The sequence below is a fragment of the Rhinopithecus bieti genome, unplaced genomic scaffold (assembly GCF_001698545.2).
Source record: "Rhinopithecus bieti isolate Rb0 unplaced genomic scaffold, ASM169854v2 scaffold_36553, whole genome shotgun sequence".
Taxonomy (NCBI): domain Eukaryota; kingdom Metazoa; phylum Chordata; class Mammalia; order Primates; family Cercopithecidae; genus Rhinopithecus; species Rhinopithecus bieti.
In genome coordinates this window covers 741,191-760,280 of record NW_016815774.1, presented here as the reverse complement: position 1 = coordinate 760,280, position 19,090 = coordinate 741,191, and the positions used below count along the sequence as shown (strand labels likewise).

The following is a 19,090-nucleotide window of genomic DNA, read 5'->3' as shown; positions in this document are numbered from 1 at the left end:
CTCCTAAAAGGAAAATTTAAGATCTTATACTTATAATCCTGCCCTCAAAGCAAACCTAAAAATAACTGTCTCTCTGATTTGTTTTACACAATCATTTATAGTTGTGTCTGTCGAATCACTCCTAGCCAGTGACTTGGTTATCACTTATCTTATGTGAGAGTAAACCTGCAATATCTTAGAGTCCTTCCTAAAATTATACAGAAGTCAAAATAACCTTTCCAAAAAGGAGTACTAAAAAAAGTGTCACTGATAGAAAACATTAACTGTATGCCAAAGTACTAAAAAACAGGCAATCATTCTATTTCAGTTAGATTTTTTTTTTTAACCTGTATTCACCTATTTTCATCAGTAGGCAGGGCAGTGCTATCAGAAGAGTAGGCTGCCCTTCTATGAGGACAGAAGCTGTTCCTGATACTTATTTCTGCCTTGCACACAGTAGACTCAAGTAAAATGAATGAATGAATTATGAAATACACTGACTGGTGAGTCAGCCCGTTTTTCAACATTCCAGGAAAAAAAAGAAGGCTGAAATTGCTAATGAAAAAAAGGATATCTCGTTGAGAGTTTTTTGCGTTACTCTTTCTCTACATGAAAGCTTGTTGTTTAGATAAATCACAACACAGGACTTTCACATACCTGTCTTTATTTTGCTTTTATTTGTGATTTGATTTAAATAAATAAGAAGGTTCACACAGGTTAATAAAAAGACAAGCAGGTTTGCTGTATGGCTGAGAAATAATATGCTCTCTCGGTGTATACTGATGGCATTATCAGATAACACCATAAGGACCCTCCTCCTCCTCATTTCCTGGGTCAGTCCTGGTCAGTGCTTCTCCCTCCTAGTGCTCCTTTTGTATCAGTTACGTACACTGAATACAAACACAGAAGAATACAGGGTTTAGTACTAAGTCCTGTCCTGATTGTGTACTGCAAACATTGTGTGGTGAGGCCCTGCTCACAGGCCTGGCTTGGCTGGCAAGGGCCAGAAACTGACTAGGCCCTGATCAAACCCATTAGTCTCTCATTAACTAGAAATAAAATTAAGTCTGTACTGGAGTAATGAGCAGGGCAATGAGCACTCTCTCAGGAATGTACAAACCAGGGCCCTTTCCTTAGTGCCTTCTGACTACCTCCGGGAGGCTTGCTGGTGGCATAGCAGGGCCACATCAGCATGAGAGAAGGACTTCTGTAGATGATTTAACATTGGCCTCGCTCTGTTGCCCAGGCTGGAGTGCACAGGCACGATCTCGACTCACTGCAACCTCCACCTCCTGGGTTCAAGTAAGTGATTCTCCTGCCCAGGCTGGAGTGCACAGGCGTGATCTTGACTCACTGCAACCTTCACCTCCTGGGTTCAAGCAATTCTCCTGCCTCAGCCTCCCAAGTAGCCAGGTCTACAGGTACCACCATGCCCAGCTAGTTTTTGTAGTTTTAGTAGAGATGGGATTTCATCACGTTGGCCAGGCTGGTTTAGAATTCCGGACCTCAGGTGATCCACCCACCTCAGCCTCCCAAAAGTGCTGGGATTACAGGTGTGAGCCACCACACTTGGCCTGTTCAAGTCACTTGCATGTGACAGTCTCCCAAAATTCAAAGATGTATTTGATGCACTGGCTGAGAATGAGCGTGAGAACCAGTCAAAGAATAGGAAAAAACCCTACTTTTATGCTCAGGGGCTGATGACAGGGCAAGCTCAGTTCAACCAGGCCTTCTGATTGTGCTGAAACATTTAACTCAGTTATTAGTGTGCTGAATGTATTTTTAAAGCTCTTTAAAAACAACTTTTTTTATTTGCCTCTGTAATAGTTTTTCTGTTGCTCTTAACTTATCTCTACAGTCCTGTTGGGGAACTTCTCACCTACCGATTTATCCTCCCTTCACCCATTCATCCAACCCTTCATCATCTATCCTTCCATCCTTCCTCTATCATCCATCCTTCCATCCCTCATCCTTCCATACATCCTCCCTGTCATCCATCCTCCTATCCATCCAAAGTCCCCCATGGCAAAAGGCAACTCCCACAGCCTTCACCCACCCCTACTCCCCTTACAAATTTTTTAAAAACCATGAAGAATAAAACTCAAACATAATTGTGAATGAAAACACATTATTCGAAGTTTCTACATGGAGGTAGAGGATCCTAGCTGAATGTGACTTCCCCTTTTAGTAAAGATTTCAGAAAAAAGCTATTTGTGCTTCAGAATTCTAGCTCCAAAGATCTGATGTAATAGCAAGTGTGCTAGAATCCAGGTGGGATGCTGTTATACAGAACTCTCCTAGGGTAGAGGAAATTCCTAAAAAGGAAGAAAGAATCAGTAAGAGTCTCACTGGGGAGGACACCCACATGAGAGAAGCTTATTCAAGTTCCCAGTCATGTAGCCACCCTGCTAGGACACACGGTGAGGCTGCCGGTCCAACTTTCTCTCAGAATTTCCATTCAAGTTCCTGTAACTTTCTGTCAACTACCCTTTCCTTACAAGCCATCATCTCCACTGTGTATCTTACAATTAATTGACAGGCAACAGCTCCCATAATGGCTGCTGGATTAAGGGAAGAGAATAAGCTGTCTCTCTCCTTCTTGGTTCCTTTCAGCTATATTTGGTTTTGTCTTGCCACTCCCCTACTCAAAAGCATTGCTGGCACTCTCTCCTTTCATATTAAATGTTAACTCTCCTTTGCTTGGCTTTTAAAGGTCTTCCTCCAAAATGCACCCCACCCTCTTTAAGCACACCTCACTCACCACGGCCAAGCTGGCCAGTGTCCTGTGAACACACCCTGCCTGTGGTTGCCTCTGAGCCTTCCTGCATGTGGTTCTTCTTCCCTCCAATTCAGTTTGAATCCATCCTCCATCAAGGGATCACTTTCCTGATTACTCCAAGCCTTATTGCTTTGGCCGTCCCCAAATTCCTATGATCACTTAAAAGTCAACTAGAACTCAACATACTTGATCTTCACTGGCTCTTCTTCTTTCCTATGGATTAGTCACATCTATGTTATCAGATAGTAAATTCTTTGAAGATAGGGATTAGTGGCTGAGCACCCAGGAGACCTCACTTACTGACTGAAAAAATATCAGTCAATATTATTGACTGCATAATATCAGTCAATATTATTGACTGTGTAAAGCAAACGGGTTTAACTGGCCCTTAGGCAGTGAAATCACAGCAAAAAGTTCAAGACCCTCAAACCTTTGCAGGGGAACACCCACAGCTCTAAGGAAGCTCCCATTTTTCCTGAGATACAACAGTTCTTAACCTTACATTTTGTTCTGGTCCTGCTGGAATACAATTAAAGCAGACTTAGCTGAGAACAAGTCATTTGAAACCTGAGCATCTATACCAGGAGCCATTCTTACACTTCTGAATTATATTTATCTGTTTGAACCAATAATTTCACTAGTCCTACTTTGAGAACTTTCATCAGAAATTAAAATGCTGAATTCAGAGTATGGGGAAGAGAATGAGCCCTTATAGCCAAAATAAAATATGCTGGCAATCTTGGGAACATTAGCTCTGCTTCAGCTACAAGAGTGCATAGCATTAGAACAATCTAAAACAATGCCCAGAGCCCAAAGCAAATAAAATAGAGCTGGACAGCTTGGAAGCTACTGAGGTACAAAAAGGAAAGTTCCTGGAGATACTTTTTATTCTCAGATAGTAATGTTACAAACAACAAAAGACATTTTCTAAGGCCCATAGTGTTTGCTTAATTTATTTAAAAAATGCACACAACATTCATGCCAATGTAAACATCAGCAAGGCTGGGAGGGCTTTACTGACTCTTCTGGGTTTTCAAAAGAGAATCATCAAAATATTAAGCCCAGAGTCTCCTGGCAAGTCCCTTCTGGTACAGAGTGTGCTAATCTGCCGGCCAACTGGGACAGGTCTCTTGGTTGCTCTGTGTTGCTTCCTACCGGCCTCACATTCTTTTGCAGTTCCTACAAATGAACGAAGAGGTCTCTACGACCTGACACTAAGTGTATAAACTACCTCCAGAGAATAGCCAACAAACTTCACTTGCCAATAAACCTCATTGTAGTGTGTTCTAGCACATCAGACTCAAACTGGATCCCCGGGATTCAGCCTGCAGCCCACCTTTAATTTGCTGTGTGAATGTGAGCAAGTTACTTATAATACTTCCCTATTATTTTTTCAAATGAGGATTATAACTATGAAAGTCACAAGTAAAGTGAATGAAGAATAAGTCACAAGTAATGTGAATGAAGAATAAGAATAAAAGCAGTAAAGGCACTATGGATAGTATGAAATGGTTTACATGTTAGATAGATACTGTCAAGCTCAGTCCTTGGACCTCTAATTATGCCAGAGGTTCACCAGTGGGGGAATTTTGCCCCCCAGAGGCCATCTGGCAATGTCAAGAAACATTTCTGGTTGTTACACTGTGGGGAGGGAGGGCGGTACTATTGGCATCTAGCGGGTAAAAGGCCAGGAATGCTGCTAACCACTGTACAACGCATAAGACACATACACCCTTGCCTTGTTAAGAAAAAAAAAAGAGAGACTTAACTGGCCCAAAATGTCAACAGTCTTAGTCAGCTAAGAAACTCTAACCTCTGATCATTTAGGGAATCACATTCAGTCTTATAGCATTAGATGCCATCCATGTGACATAACTCTCAAATTTATATCTCCACCTAGACTTCTCTCCTACACTCTATATTCAACTTGGAAATGCAACAGCCCACTTGACACCTCCATTTAGATGTTTATATAAATATCCAACGTATCCAAAATGGTACCCTGATCTCTTCCTCACTTCCACCGCATCCTTTCCCCTCTCCATTGATGGTACCTCCATCCCTCTAGCTGCTCAGGCCAAAAACCCTGGTGTTATCCTTTATTCTCTCTTACATCCCCTTCCAACCTATTAGCAAATCCTGTTAGCTCTAGCTACACAATATAGATCCAGACATGGACCACTTCTCTTACCTCTACTGCCACCAGCCTGATCTGAACCACTCTTACTCTTTGCCTGGATGACTGCATTAACTTCCCTCTTGGCCTCCTGTTCCTACCCTTGCCCTGTATTTACTATACAAGAGCCAGAGTGCTCCTTTTATAGCATTAAGTCACACATATTACCCCTCTATTGAAAACCTTTTAAGGCTCCCCTTTACCCTCAGCAAAAGCCCAAAACTTTATAAGGACCCACAAAATGCTCCACGATCTGGTCTCTGTCCCCTGATTTCATCTCCTTCTACTCTCCCTCTTGTGGTTCTGCTCCAGGCACTGGCCTCCCTGCTATCCCTTGAACACACCAGGCAAACTTCCACTTCAGGGCTTGCACTGGTTATCCTCTGCCTAAAATATTCTTTCTCCATATAGGCTTTACAGAAACAAAACTCGACTTTAAAGGAACTGTAGGACAGCCCTTAACGTATGTTCTAATTCTAAAATACTCAGTACATTCAAAGAGAGATTTTAATTTGTCCCAGAAAATAAGACTCCAGAGACTGTATCTTGTGGCCACTATCAAGGAATATAGACAGGTTTGGTTTTGTGTGTATGACATCAAAATACAGATCTGCTGCAACAAGAGTGAGTTAATGAAAATTTCAATGCCAACAAAAACCTAAACCCAAGTGACTATGAAGGTTTCTAGGGAATCTTTTCCCTTCTTGGAGGCTAGAGAGAAAGCAATAGCTTGTGGGGAGAAGAGGTTTAATAGTAAAGTCACATAATATTTGGTCAACAATTGCCTTGATCCTCATTTAAAATGTAGCTGTACATTACAGAAAGCCCACAACTGTAGGCCCAGCTAATAAAAATGTGCACTTGAACACTGCAATTGGGAAGCAACACAGTGCAATGTTAAGAGAACAGAGCACGCTTAGCAGTCAAAAATAACTGCTTTTGTTGGTATCCTGGTCTTATCACCCCAGTACACGACATTAGGCAAATCACTGAACCAGTCTCCATAAGTAAAGGAGTGATAATAACAACACTTTTATCATGGTACTGTTTGTGGACTACATGAAGTAATGCATACCAAGCACTAAGCCTATTGTCTCTGGGGAATAAAAACTGGAGGCTGGGAAGCAGGGAGGTGACTGGTGTTTTTTGCCATAAGCTTTGTAGAACTACTTGGTTCCTTAAACTACGTACACTGATAAATTTTAATAATAAAAATTAAATTTAAAAAAGTCCCCAGCACAGCGCCTGGTGCGTAAGTGCTCAATCAATGATAGTTTTATAGCTCTGATTAATATACTTTCATTGGCATGAGCATAGTGTGTTTTTACTACCTGTTCCTTGCCAGAGGGCCAAGTGACACCGATTTTCCATCTAGCTTCTCTTTGAACCATCTTTGAACCTCTCATGGAGAGGATCTGCATGTGAGAATGAAGACAATTCTAGGGTTTCATGGCAGTGGGAAGGTTACACTGGTGCCCTCTTAATGCCTCACATAAGCACTAGCCCAGTTGAGGACACCAACTACCTGCCTTCTGCTCAACCTACCTGGGCAAATGTTGGTTCCAATTCCACGAAGCCACCCCAAACCCTTCCCTTATTATTACGTTAAACTTTTTGGCCATTTCAAAGTAGATAATAGATCCACAAGCCATTACATTGCCAGGCCCATAGAACAAAAGATCTGCCTTTTCCAAACCTCCTCCAGCAGCCCCCACTACTGTTTCTAAACCCTCACCTGGATGGAGAGAAAAGAACTCTTCTATGCCTTAGTCAACACAGATAGCAGCAGGTGAGAAAAAGAGCTGATTTCTGATGTAACAGAAGCAGACTGAGTCCTGCTAGCTCCAGATACAAAATGCTTTACAGGATGACTGTCAAGAGAGGAAAGGGGTGGGGGTGGGGGAAGAGAATAAGCACAAAAGCAAGCCAGCAAGCACGAGCGCGCGAGCAGATGGCACTTGGCAGGGCTGGCTCTGGAGAAGCGGGATGAACCTCCCCACAAAGATAATAATAAGTTTCTCCTTCTGAACCAGCATTTGATGGAAGTAATAACAGTGGCTCAGACTGTAATGCAGTTTAAAGGGGGAATATATGACATATACCAGCCTCAAACACTTTTTTTTTTTTTTTTTTGAAGAAAGGACAAACACAATATAAGAGCCATATTTCAAGAAACAAAATAAGTGAATTTGGGGTCCTCTTCAGCTCCCAGTGTAAATCATTACTCCTGTAGTGAAAGAACGCAAAGCATGCAGCTGTCCTAAAGAACAGCCCCTCGATTCTGCCAGTCATACTCTTATTCCCAGCTGTCCTGAATCAGGCCATTTGGGGTCTTACTGCCCTGTAAAGGCCTTCTTAGAAAACAGTGAAATCTTAAAAATTACTGGCATATAAGAAAAAGGTGTACGTAACTTTAACAGGGCTTTTATTTCTCTTTCCACACCTCTGTGAATTGTTCTTCATCAGTTTCGCACTGTCCAAACAGAAGCTACTCTGGCCCCCCAGAGATGAGTCACAGTGCTGGAATTCACAGCAAGGTTAGCCTTGAGTCAACAGAGTGAGCACCCATCCTACTCTGACTTGATCATCAGAAGCTCTTCAGCTAATCACATAACAAGGGATAATTAAAACACTTTCTAGCCTTCACCAGTACTTGATCTCACTGTTCATCTGGGACAGATAGTTCAGTCACAACTGAGCTGACAATAAGGCCAGCCAATTTCTAACAAAAGCAGGGAGCCAGATTTATGAATCTTTGAGGTGAGTCAGCATATACTTACTTTTCTGACTCCTTCTGACAGCTCCCCACAGGGAGAAACCCCTTTGGGTTGTGGGATGCAGCTAGGGCACGCGTTCCCCCCAGGGACAGAGCACTGAGTTCAGGGAGCTTACGGTGACTCAAGAACAGCTGGGAAGGACTCCAGGGTGTCCAGTTCCTGGCACTGACAGATGTGCCATTCTGTTGACATATCCACCCAGCCTCATAGTGCAGGTGCCTAAAGCAATCTTTTACCTTCATCCTACCAACCTTAGCAAGTTAAATTGTAACTATGGAGGCAGCAGGAAACTACTTGCCTGCTAAAACTGTGGTCATAGGCTTCCAGAGCATCACGTTCTTTCCCAGACTTGATGGCAAGCAGGGACTTCTCTGGAGTTAATCAGATCTATTGCCAAATCAGTGATCCCTGACACTAGCACCTCAGGCACCCCTCCTACCTAGCCGATAAAGATGGCACCTGAGCCAGGCACGGTGGCTCATGCCTGTAATCCTAGCACTTTGGGAGGCCGAGGTGGGCAGATCACTTGAGGTCAGGAGTTCGAAACCAGCCTGGCCAACATGGTGAAACTCTATCTCTACTAAAAATACAAAAAATTAGCTGGGCATGGTGGTGCGTGCCTGTAATCCCAGCTACTCAAGAGACTGAGGCAGGAGAATCGCTTGAACTCAGGAGGCGAAGGTTGCAGTGAGCCGAGATCGTGCCACTATACTCCAGCCTGGGCAACAGAGCACAACTCCTGTCTCAAAAGACAAACAAACAAACAACAACAACAAAATGGCACCTGGGCTGAACTGAAAACACTTCCCAATTCCAGAGCCCCAAAGGTCTCTTTCTTCCTCTCCACTCATTCACAAATAAAAGGGTGCTAATTTACTATAAACACCACATGGCTTGGGTACCTTCAGTGTAAAAATACTTTTATCTTTTTTATCAACCAGAAAAAGAAGTCACTACTTTAAAGACCCAGCAAACACTGGAGCTCTTCAAAAGATGCCCTAGTCAATGATCAGATTATATAAGGGTTGTGCACCTTATTTAAACTCCTCCTCATTCACACCTCGATACTACTGGTCATCAACTCAATGCAAGCTTTCCCCCAACACAACCTCCAGCCCAACAGGAGGATCTAGGGAAAGCTCAGGTTCACCTACCATCAAACACCTTTTAGTAATGTGGCACCTGGACTTGAATTCCAGCTCTACCTCTCACTGGCTGTGTGATACTAGGCAAGTTACTTAGCCAGCTAAGCTTTCGTTTCCTCATCCAAAAATGAGATGATATATGTAACGTATCATCTTTACATCTTTGTTTCCTCATCTAAAAATGAGACGATACATGTAAAGTACTTGGTAGCACGCCTAGCCCATACAAATAGTTAAAAAATAACTCTGCTATATACCTGATCTCATCACTTCGTCAGGTATACACTTCAGAACCTCAAGCATGCCTGCCTTTATAAATAAATTACATATTATCAAGCCAAATATAAATGTTTAGGATTATCTCTGCATTTAAGGCTCACATTTAGCAAAGATTTATGATAGATGTCCACTCATATTTATGACAGATGTCCTCCATTTAACCAATTCTTTTCAACGTCAATTTGTAGAATTATTTAATCCCTACTCATCAGAAAAACACACTGCAACCAACTGAACCTATCTCCCATTGTCCATCACCCATACCTCGCAACTGCAGGCCCCTTACTCACTCTGCCCTTGGCACTTCAACTGTTCTCCGCGTCCTTGCTGTCCATCTTTCCAAGTCTCACCCATCCTCTGAAAAGCCCTTTCCTTCAACTCCATCTCCACTTCATCTCTGCTTCTCTAACTTACTGCACCCTTTCAGCCATTACATACAACATAGGCTGGGAGCAGTGGCTTGCATCTATAATCTCAGCACTTTGGGAGGTCAAGGTAAGAGGATCGCTTGAGCCCAAGAGTTCAAGACCAGCCAGGGCAACATAGGGAGACCCCATCTCTACAAAAAAAATTAAAAATTAGCCAACTGTAGTGCCATGAGCCTGTAGTCCCAGCTACCCGGGAGGCTGAGATGGGAGGATCGCTTGAGCCCAGGAAGTCAAGGCTGCAGTGAGCTGTGATTGTGCCACTGCACTCCAGTCTGGGTGGCAGAGTGAGTCTCTATCTCAAAAAAACAACACACACACACACACCCCAAAACACAGATTATACATTTGGACTGTGTTGTTCTCTACTGACCAAATTCATACTTCATTTTGACTGAATTGCTCTCTAATTGCTTTGTGCATGTTTCATATCCCCTACTGTACCGTGGGCTCCTAGTGGGTAGGGATCCTTTTATTCCTCAAGTCTCCTAATGTACGATGTGCACTGCTCTGAACAGTGCCCAGATGTATGAATATTTACTGATGACTACCTCCTACACCCTATTCTATTCCTAAGGAACCCTAAGAGCTAGAGTGGAGCTGACTCAACTTTAGCCAGAAATGCCTTCAGAGAACCTGCTCGATGCTTCATATAAATGCTTTCTAGGATTCTGCTTAGATTAAGAAAAAAAGGAGACTCCAATTTCTCTTTGGCATCTAAGTTTCACATTTTCAATGCATTATAGTCAATAGTCTTTTTGGATATTATCTCTAATGGGAAGTTCTTCTCTACAGTTCTTGCAAATGCTACTTCTAAATGATCCTACAAAGTCCAGGGAAAAAAAACTAGATAACATATTAATACCAGGAGTGCATCAACTTCAAGAAATAAGTCAATAACCTCACCTTAGTCCAGTCCTTCCAAAAGAAGCAACCCCTGGTAGGACCTCAATTAAAGCTGGCAGAAAACACCAGCCCAAGATTCCCAACCTTCTGTGATGACTGTGTGCAACCATCACAGAGGTGATTAAAAAGCATCAGTCCCTAAAGGAGAGGAAAACAATGAATGGTCTCTCAATTCAGGAAGACAAGTGCAGTGCCCTGGCCAGGAACAGCACAGCTCTCTCCTAAAACTGCAGTGACGGCCAAGCCAGAAAGCTCGTAGTTGGGTGAGGCAGCTTCCATCAGAGAAAGCACAGGAGCAATTGGTTTGTTTTGCCTCAATCAACGTTAGTTTTCCCATTAAACCCAACAGACTCAAGTTCTCATTCTAACAAAGTATGCTTAGCGCAGGGCTGGCCCATTTACCACTCAGAACAGTCACAGACTCTGGAGGGTTAAATTCAAGAAAAAATACTAGAGAAATAGGAGCTTAGAAGAAAATATTTTATTTATTAGAGCGTTAAGACGTGAAACGTCTTTCCTCAAATACAGGCAATTTACTCTCTTGCCAATTTACTTATCTTATGTCCTATACCATTAACACTAATCCACAAAATCCTTTGTAATGACCACCCAATCAACCGATAAATCAATCCTTCCTTATGCTATTACTACTGAAAGAAGTCTTTACTACTAGAGCATGTGAAAGAGGACTCACATCACCAGTTTTCTTAATTTGTCTCTTGATCTAGACCACATTTAAACTACTGGTCAGGCCGGGCATGGGGGCTCACACCTGTAATCCCAGCATTTTGGGAGGCCAAGGTGGGTGGATCACCTGAGGTCAGGAGTTAGAGACCAGCATGACTAACGTGGTGAAACCCCGTCTCTACTAACAATACAAAATTAGCTGGGCGTGGTGGCACATGTCTGTAATCCCAGCTACTTGGGAGGCTGAGGCAGGAGAATCGCTTGAACCCGGGAGGCAGAGGTTGCAGTGAGCTGAGATCACGCCATTGCACTCCAGCCTGGGCAACAAGAGCAAAACTCCGTCTCAAAAAAAAAAAAAGGGGGCTAGGCGCTGTGGCTCACGCCTGTAGTCCCAGCACTTTGGGAGGCCGAGGCGGGAGGATCACTTGAGATCAGGAGCTCAAGACCAGCCTAACCAACATAGTGAAACCCTGTCTCTACTAAAAATATAAAAATTAGCCAGCCATGGTGGTGGGTGCCTGTAATCCCAGCTACTTGGGAGGCTGAGGTAGGAGAATCTCTTGAACCCGAGAGGCGGAGGTTGCAGTGAGCCAAGATTACATCACTGCACTCCAGCCTCGGTGACAGAGCAAGACCCTATCTTGGAAAAAATAAAAAATAAAAATAAAATAAAACTACTGGTCAGAAAAATATCATTCTTACAACATAGTCACTTGCCCCTCAAATAAACATAAACTTTATTTTTAAAATTTAAGGTGAATGCCAACATGAATTGAAGCCAGGACAGCCATAACAGTTTATGGGGTAATATGGGTAGGATGCTAGGCTTAATATGCAGCATTATTATTCAGAGAAGAATACACAGGAATGCTCACAGGACTCCACCACATGAACCACCTACAACAATGAACTCCCAGCATGAGGGCTTTATTCAACCAACCAAAACCAACAACCAGGAATCATCATCACTTTAGCAAACTATGGAAGACACTAATCAACTGGCATAGAGGAAAACAGATCAAGAAATCAAACACCTAGAAGAGTGCCTCACAACAATCAGAATATTTAAAATCACAGTTAACTCTACAAACAATTCTCTCACTTATTCACCACATTTGAAAAGTCAAAATATCACTGGGACCTCTCTGGATTGTGGATAAGGAAGTCGATGGGCTATAAAAGACTGAAAAGACATCAACAAGAAGACATGCAAACAGGGTAAATAAAACAAAGCCCAACAACAATATTTAGAATAAATAATTGAGCAATATTCTTTCTTTTTTATAAATATTAAAAGTAAAGAACTTCACTCTTTCAACACCCAAACTATAGCAGAGAGACAGGAGTAAATTATAAATGTGGATGAAGCAACATCCACAGGACATGAAGATGGGGGTAGGGAAAGGGGAGAAGGGATGAGCTTTTGCGTTGTTGCTGTAGGCAGGAGAGCTGAGCAGTCTTAAAGAACCTCCTCTGGGGAGCGGCAGTCTAGGATTTTAGGTTTGCCATGAAGGGGTATCACAAGTCCCAAGGCCCACCACCTACCCCTTCTCTTCTCCAAGGGCACCTACCTTACTGTAAGTCACTACTGATAAGTTGTTTGCGTGACTGCTGGGAGACAGATTTACAGAGTTCTGTGACAGTCTATTCTGGTCTTGCTCAGTTTGGTCAGGAGCAGGAGCCCATGTGTCAGGAGCAGGAGCCCAAGTGTTTTTGCTGATCGAGTCGAACTCGGAGCCCCCAGGGTCTTTTAAGTTGTTTTCATCTGATTGTCGGTTCTTTTGGGGAGAGGCAAAAGGGTTGAAGTTTCCTTCTACCTTACGATGAGGCTGTGTGTTGAACTCCGTTTCAAAAGATGACAGCTGCTGCGTTACTCCTAAAAGTCCACCCACCTCCACACTGAGAATCACCCAGATGACATCTGAAACAAAAAGGTAACTCATGTCAATGCCAGGCTTACCCTTATGGCCCAAGATAGCCACCACCAAAAACCCCAAACATTATCCAAACCATAGAATGAAACATTCTTCTATATGCTAGTTTTAAAAGCTTGCTAACAAAGCTGCCTGGTACATTTGCATTGCATGCATAGCTACATTTTTGGTAATGTCAAATCCAAATTCTACTATAAATTCAGCAGAGGTCTGTGGTAAGATCCATGAAACTCTATTTATAAAAAGCTTACCAGTTGATGCCAATGCACTGTCATCTTTGGAAATCATTATTCCAGAGAACGATCAATATATAGAAATCAAGTTACTCTTCCTAGAATTAACACCTCTTTGCGGTTTTTCACTTTATTTTACATGTATTTAACTCAGAAAATTCAGGACTGGCATAGTTCTGAAGTTTTAAAATGCTTACAATTACGAGAATTACAACTTTACCAACGCTCTTCCCTTTGGGAGCAATTTAGAATGACCATAGGTTGTTCAAACTAGGACAAATAAGAGTGAACGAGGGACCTATTAATAATCACGCCAGGACCAGCACTTATCTAGACAAAATGGAAGATACTATCACCCTGGCTATTTGACCAAAAACCACCAAGAATTTGGTGTATTTCTAAAATACCCAATTTAACACCTGCTTTGCTTTTCTGTCATACAGTCATGCATTGCTTAATGAAGAAGGTATGTTCTGAGAAATGTATCAGGTAATTTCATCACTGTGTGAACATCATAGAGTGTACAAACCTAGATGGTAGAGCCTACTACACACCTAGGCTAGATGGTATAGCCTATTGCTTCTAGGCTACAAATCTCTACAGCATGTTACTATACCATTACTATATTGAATACTGTAGTCAACTATAGTACAATAGTAAGTATGTGTGTATCTAAACATATCTAAGGCCAGGCGCAATTTTTCATGCCTGTAATCCCGGGCACTCTGGGAGGTCTAGGCAGGAGGATCACTTCAGACCAGAAGTTTGAGACTGGCCTGGGTGACACAGGGAGACCCTGTCTCTACCAAAAATTTAAAAATTAGCTGACTGTGGTGGTGCTCGCCTATAGTCCCAGCTACTTGGGGGACACAGGTGGGAGGATTGCTTGAGCCCAGGAGGTACAGGCTGCAGTGATCTGTGATTGCACCAATGCACTCCAGCCCAGGCAACACAGCAAGACTCTGTCTTAAAAAAAAAAAAAAAAACATTACGGACGGGGGTGGCAGCTCACGCCTGTAATCTCAACACTTTGGGAGGTGGAAGCAGGCAGATCACTTGAGGTCAGGAGTTCGAGACCAGCCTGGCCAACATAGTGAAACTCCGTCTCTACCAAAAATTTAAAAATTAGCTGGGCGTGGTGGCAGGTGCCTATAATCCCAGCTACTCAGGAGGCTGAGGCAGGAGAACTGCTTGAGCCTGGGAGGTGGAGCCGAGATTGCGCCACTGCACTCTAGCCTAGGTGACAGAGCGAGACTCCATCTCAAAATAAATAAATAAATAACAACAACAAAAAAATCTAAACATAGAATAATAGAATATATGATATGAAAGATAAAAAATGATATACCTGTCTAGGGAATTTACTATGAATGGAGCTTTCAAGCCTGGAAGTTGATCTGGGTGAGTCAGCGAGTGAATGTGGACATTACTGAACACTAATGTAGACTTCATAAACACTGTGCAATTAGGCTACACCAAATTCATTAAAAAATAAACTACAATGTTATGGAAGCTACAGCATCACTAGGTAATGGGAATTTTTCAGCTCCATTATAATTTTATGGGACTACCACATTGACCAAAACATCATTATGCAGTCCATGACTATAGAGGGAAACCCTACCACCTATCCACAATTAAACCATACATGTATTTTTAAATAGATGCACCATAGGACATTTGTTCATAGTTCAGTTCTTGATTTGCTCAAGTGCCAAAGCTAAGGGTTCAAATAAAATAAGAAAGTAGCGGTTTCCTTTGATGTTCAGCACCTCACTCCAGAGAACAGAGACACGCACATTCCTGCTGGAAGGTTTTCAAAAAGCAAAATACAGAAAGGCCAAGAAGCTTTTAACTGTGTGAACCCTACTCAAAACAAATACAGAAAATTGTCTAGGCTCCTAAATAACTGTTGAAAGGTTGATAGAAAAAGGCAAATACATTCCACCAGTTAGCTACCTAGAAATAGAGATAATATAATCCTAGAACAAACACTAAAAACAAGTAGTGAAGGAAACTAAGGAAAACTCTCTTAGGCTGTGTTCATACTAAATTTTTACTTTGGGCTGTATATCAAAAGAAGGCAGCCTGGCTGGGCATGGTGGCTCATGCCTGTAATCCCAACACTTTGGGAGGCCGAGGTGGGTGGATCACTTGAGGTCAGGAGTTCGAGACCAGCCTTGCCAACATGGCAAAACCCTGTCTCTACTAAAAATACAAAAATTAGCTGGGTGTGGTGGTGCATGCCTGTAGTCCCGGCTACTTGGGAGGCTGACATGGGAGAATCGCTTGAACCTGGGAGGCGGAGGTTGTAGTGAGCCAAGATCGTGCCCCTGCACTCCAGCCTGGATGACAGAGTGAGAGCTTGTCTCAAAAAAAAAAAAAAAAAAAAAAAAAAAGGAATCTCAGAGTATCACACAACCATAAAAACTTAGAGGTTTGGGAGCTGTATTAAGAACTGGCTGTATCCAAACAGCTAAGAGTCAGACCCTAGTAAGTGGAGATGCAGTGACATCTGCTGTTCACTCCTGGAATTAGCAACTTCTTTCTCCTCTGAGAAGGGGAAATTAAAGCCACCAGCATGACTCACAGGAATGTGCATTCATTCCAGATACACATATCATTAAAGAACATATAAATCCTCATGTAAACTAGCATCATAAAAGTTAAACCTCTTGACAACACTGCACATGTAGTGTGCCACTTCCCTTGAAAATCTGGGACAGTGCTAGGAACAGTGCGTCAGAGGACCTGTGTTCAAAGCTCAATCTCATAAATCAATCCAATGAAGTGGGTCAATCCAATCGCAGCCAGTCTGAGGACGAATCATTCCATGCTCTCCTATCCTAGCTTTCCAACAAAAGATAGCATTCCTTCACTCTACTATTTGCTTTTCCCAAACAGATATGCCCTGTCTTACAATACAGGCTGAGTATTCCTAATTCGAAAACCCAAAACTTTGTGACCACCAATCTGACACTCAAAAGAAAAGCTCATTGAATCATTTCAGATTTTGGATTTTTGGATTAGGGATGATGAACTGATATAACACAAATATTCAAAAATCAAAAAAAATCTAAAATCTGAAACAATTCTGGTCTCAAGCATTTCAGATAAGGGATACTCACTCAACCTGTAGTTTTACTCCTACTTCTCGTCTACCACCCATCTGTTTCAAAAATAAATTCTTTTTAAGTACACGATAGATTTGGCACATAGCTACTCAGCTACAGGTCATATGCTTCATTCTCTTAGCTCAGGAAACTAAATGCTTATGAGAAAGCTATTATCCATAAATAAGACTAATGACCTACCACCACCCCTTTTCCCTCTTTAGAACTAAAGCATCATTAGGCTGGGTGCAGTGGCTAGCACCTGTAATTCCAGCACTCTGGGTGGTTGAGGCAGGAGGATCACTTGAGCCCAGGAGTTTGAGACCATTCTGGACAACATAGTGAGACTTCTTTCCCTATCCCCCTCTCCTTTCCTCTCCTTTCCCCTCCCTCTCTTCTCTCTATCTCTCTTTCTTTCTCTTTCTTTCTTTCTCTCTCTCTCTCTCTCTTTGATGTCTTTTTTTTTTTTAATTAATTTTTAGTAGAGATGAGGTCTCACTATGTTGCCCAGGTTGTTAAACTCCTGGGCTCAAGCGATCCTCCTGGTTCAGCCTCTCCAAGTAATGGGATTGCAGGTATAAGCCACTGCACTGGCTAAAAATGTCTTTAGTATGACTCACCAGAACTTATCATACTTAAGCCACCTCCCCCTCTCTTTGCATTGGCTATTGCTCAGCTCTGTATATAGATTCTACATAGTTGCTATAAAAGGAAAGTCATTTGAGAAGCCACTGATTTATAAATACCAACAATAAATATCAGTTCTGACCCTCCTAAGTTACTGCTGCAATGGGTCATCATGAACAGCAAAATACACCTTCTACATTGTACAATCTCAGTCATCCTGTACCACTTCCAGACCTTACATTCCAGAATGTGTTCACCCCCTGCCTACTGCATTATTTTTAATCAAACAAATGACAAAGTAAAGGTAAGGATGGCCTAATAAGCTTGTTTCACAGACAATGACCATTCCCGATTCTTACCAGAATGCCTTGATTACTGAGGTAAGAACTCGCTGCTAGCCAGATATTTTACCATCTGTTATAATAAAACCACAAGTATAAGAGATCATCCAGTGAAACTGCTTCATTTTCTAGATTTTAAAAATGTGAAGTCTAGAGGTAAAAGTGATGGGCTCAAGGTCATAATTCAAGTTAAAGCAGACTGAGAACACCCAGCTTTTAGTATAGCTTTAAAAACACACACCTAACAGGAATGTGGGAACCCAAGTACCCAGGGAACTAAACCTATGGTTAAGTCAGTCCCATTTCCCAAGCCACAGTATCTTTACCCACAGACATATGATCTTTGGCATCAAAAGGAAGAATGGACCACAAAATGTCCCAAAGAAGTAGCCAAGGAGGTAGAATAATGTGCCATGAGAACACAATGAGGACTTAGAAAGCAAACGGAGACCCTGATTTTAAAATGTCTGGCCTGAAGGAGATCTTCTTTTAAAGCACCTGAGGTCAGGCACAGCAGCTCACATCTGTAATCCCAGCACTTTGGGAAGCCAAGGTGAGCAGATCGCTTGAGCTCAGGAGTTTGAGACCAGCCTATGGCAACACCAGCCTAGGCAACATGGTCAAACACTGTTTCCACAAAAAATCCAAAAATTAGCCAGGCATGGTGGCACATGCCTGTAGACCCAGCTACTTGGGAGGCTGAGGTGGGAAGATATCCTAAGCTTGGGAGGTCGAGGTTGTACCACTGCACTTCAGCCTGGGCAACAGAGTAAGACCCTGTCTCAAAAAATAATAATCAAAATAAAAAGCACCAGAGACAGAACATTAGAGCTAGAAAGTACTGTAAATGTTATCTCATTCAACTTGTCCTTTTTACAGATGACAAAACCTCATTATTATAGTATAAACTTCCTTTTGCAGAAATACATCATAAATTACTAAAGAGAGAACATAGCTTTTTGTCGTTGCTGTTGTTGTGTGTTTTTTTTTTTTTTTAGTGCGGAGTCTCGCTCTGGGGTCGCCCAGAGCTGCGAGTGCAGGTGCAATCTTGCGCTCAGCTGCCAAGCCTCTGCCTCGGCGGGGCCCCGGGTTCACTGCCCAGTCGTCCTGCCCGTCAGCCTCGCGAGTAGCTGGCACTACAGGCGCCCGCCACCCTCACCCGCTAGTTTTTTGGTTTTGTTAGTATGAGACGGTTTCACCATGGTACCAGCGATGGTCCGATCTGCGCTGACGTCGAGCCGCCCGTCTCGCCTCCAAAGCGTGATTACGGGCGTTGACGACAGGCTTGAGCCACCGCGCCCGGCCAGCTTTCCTATTTCTTAATCTTGGACTATAAGTGTAAAAGAGGCCAGGCACAATGGCTCATGCCTGTAATGCCAGCACTTTGGGAGGCCAAGGCAGGTGGATCACTTAAGGTCAGGAGTTCCAGACCAGCCTGGGCAATATGGTGAAACCCCATCCCTACTAAAAATAAAAAAATTTGCCACACATGCTGGTGTGCACCTGTAGTCTCAGCTACCCAGCATGCTGAGGCATGAGAATCACTTGAACCTAGGAGTTGGAGGTTGCAGTGAGCTGAGATCATGTCACTGCACTCTGGCCTGGATGACAGAGTGAGACTCTGTCTCAAAAAAAAAAAAAAAAAGTAACAACAATAACAACAAAACCAAAACCAATCAAATTTTAAAA

The 19,090-nt window shown here is 42.6% G+C and overlaps 1 protein-coding gene across 1 annotated transcript in view; it reads right to left on the bottom strand.

Moving 5' to 3' along the window:
* Positions 1–19,090, bottom strand: part of ILRUN (inflammation and lipid regulator with UBA-like and NBR1-like domains) — an 86,088-nt gene that overhangs the window by 8,748 nt on the left and 58,250 nt on the right. The window contains exon 4 of the mRNA XM_017853579.1: positions 12,725–13,074. Within this exon, the coding sequence (XP_017709068.1) occupies positions 12,725–13,074 (350 nt within the window). The remainder of the gene's footprint in view (positions 1–12,724; positions 13,075–19,090) is intronic.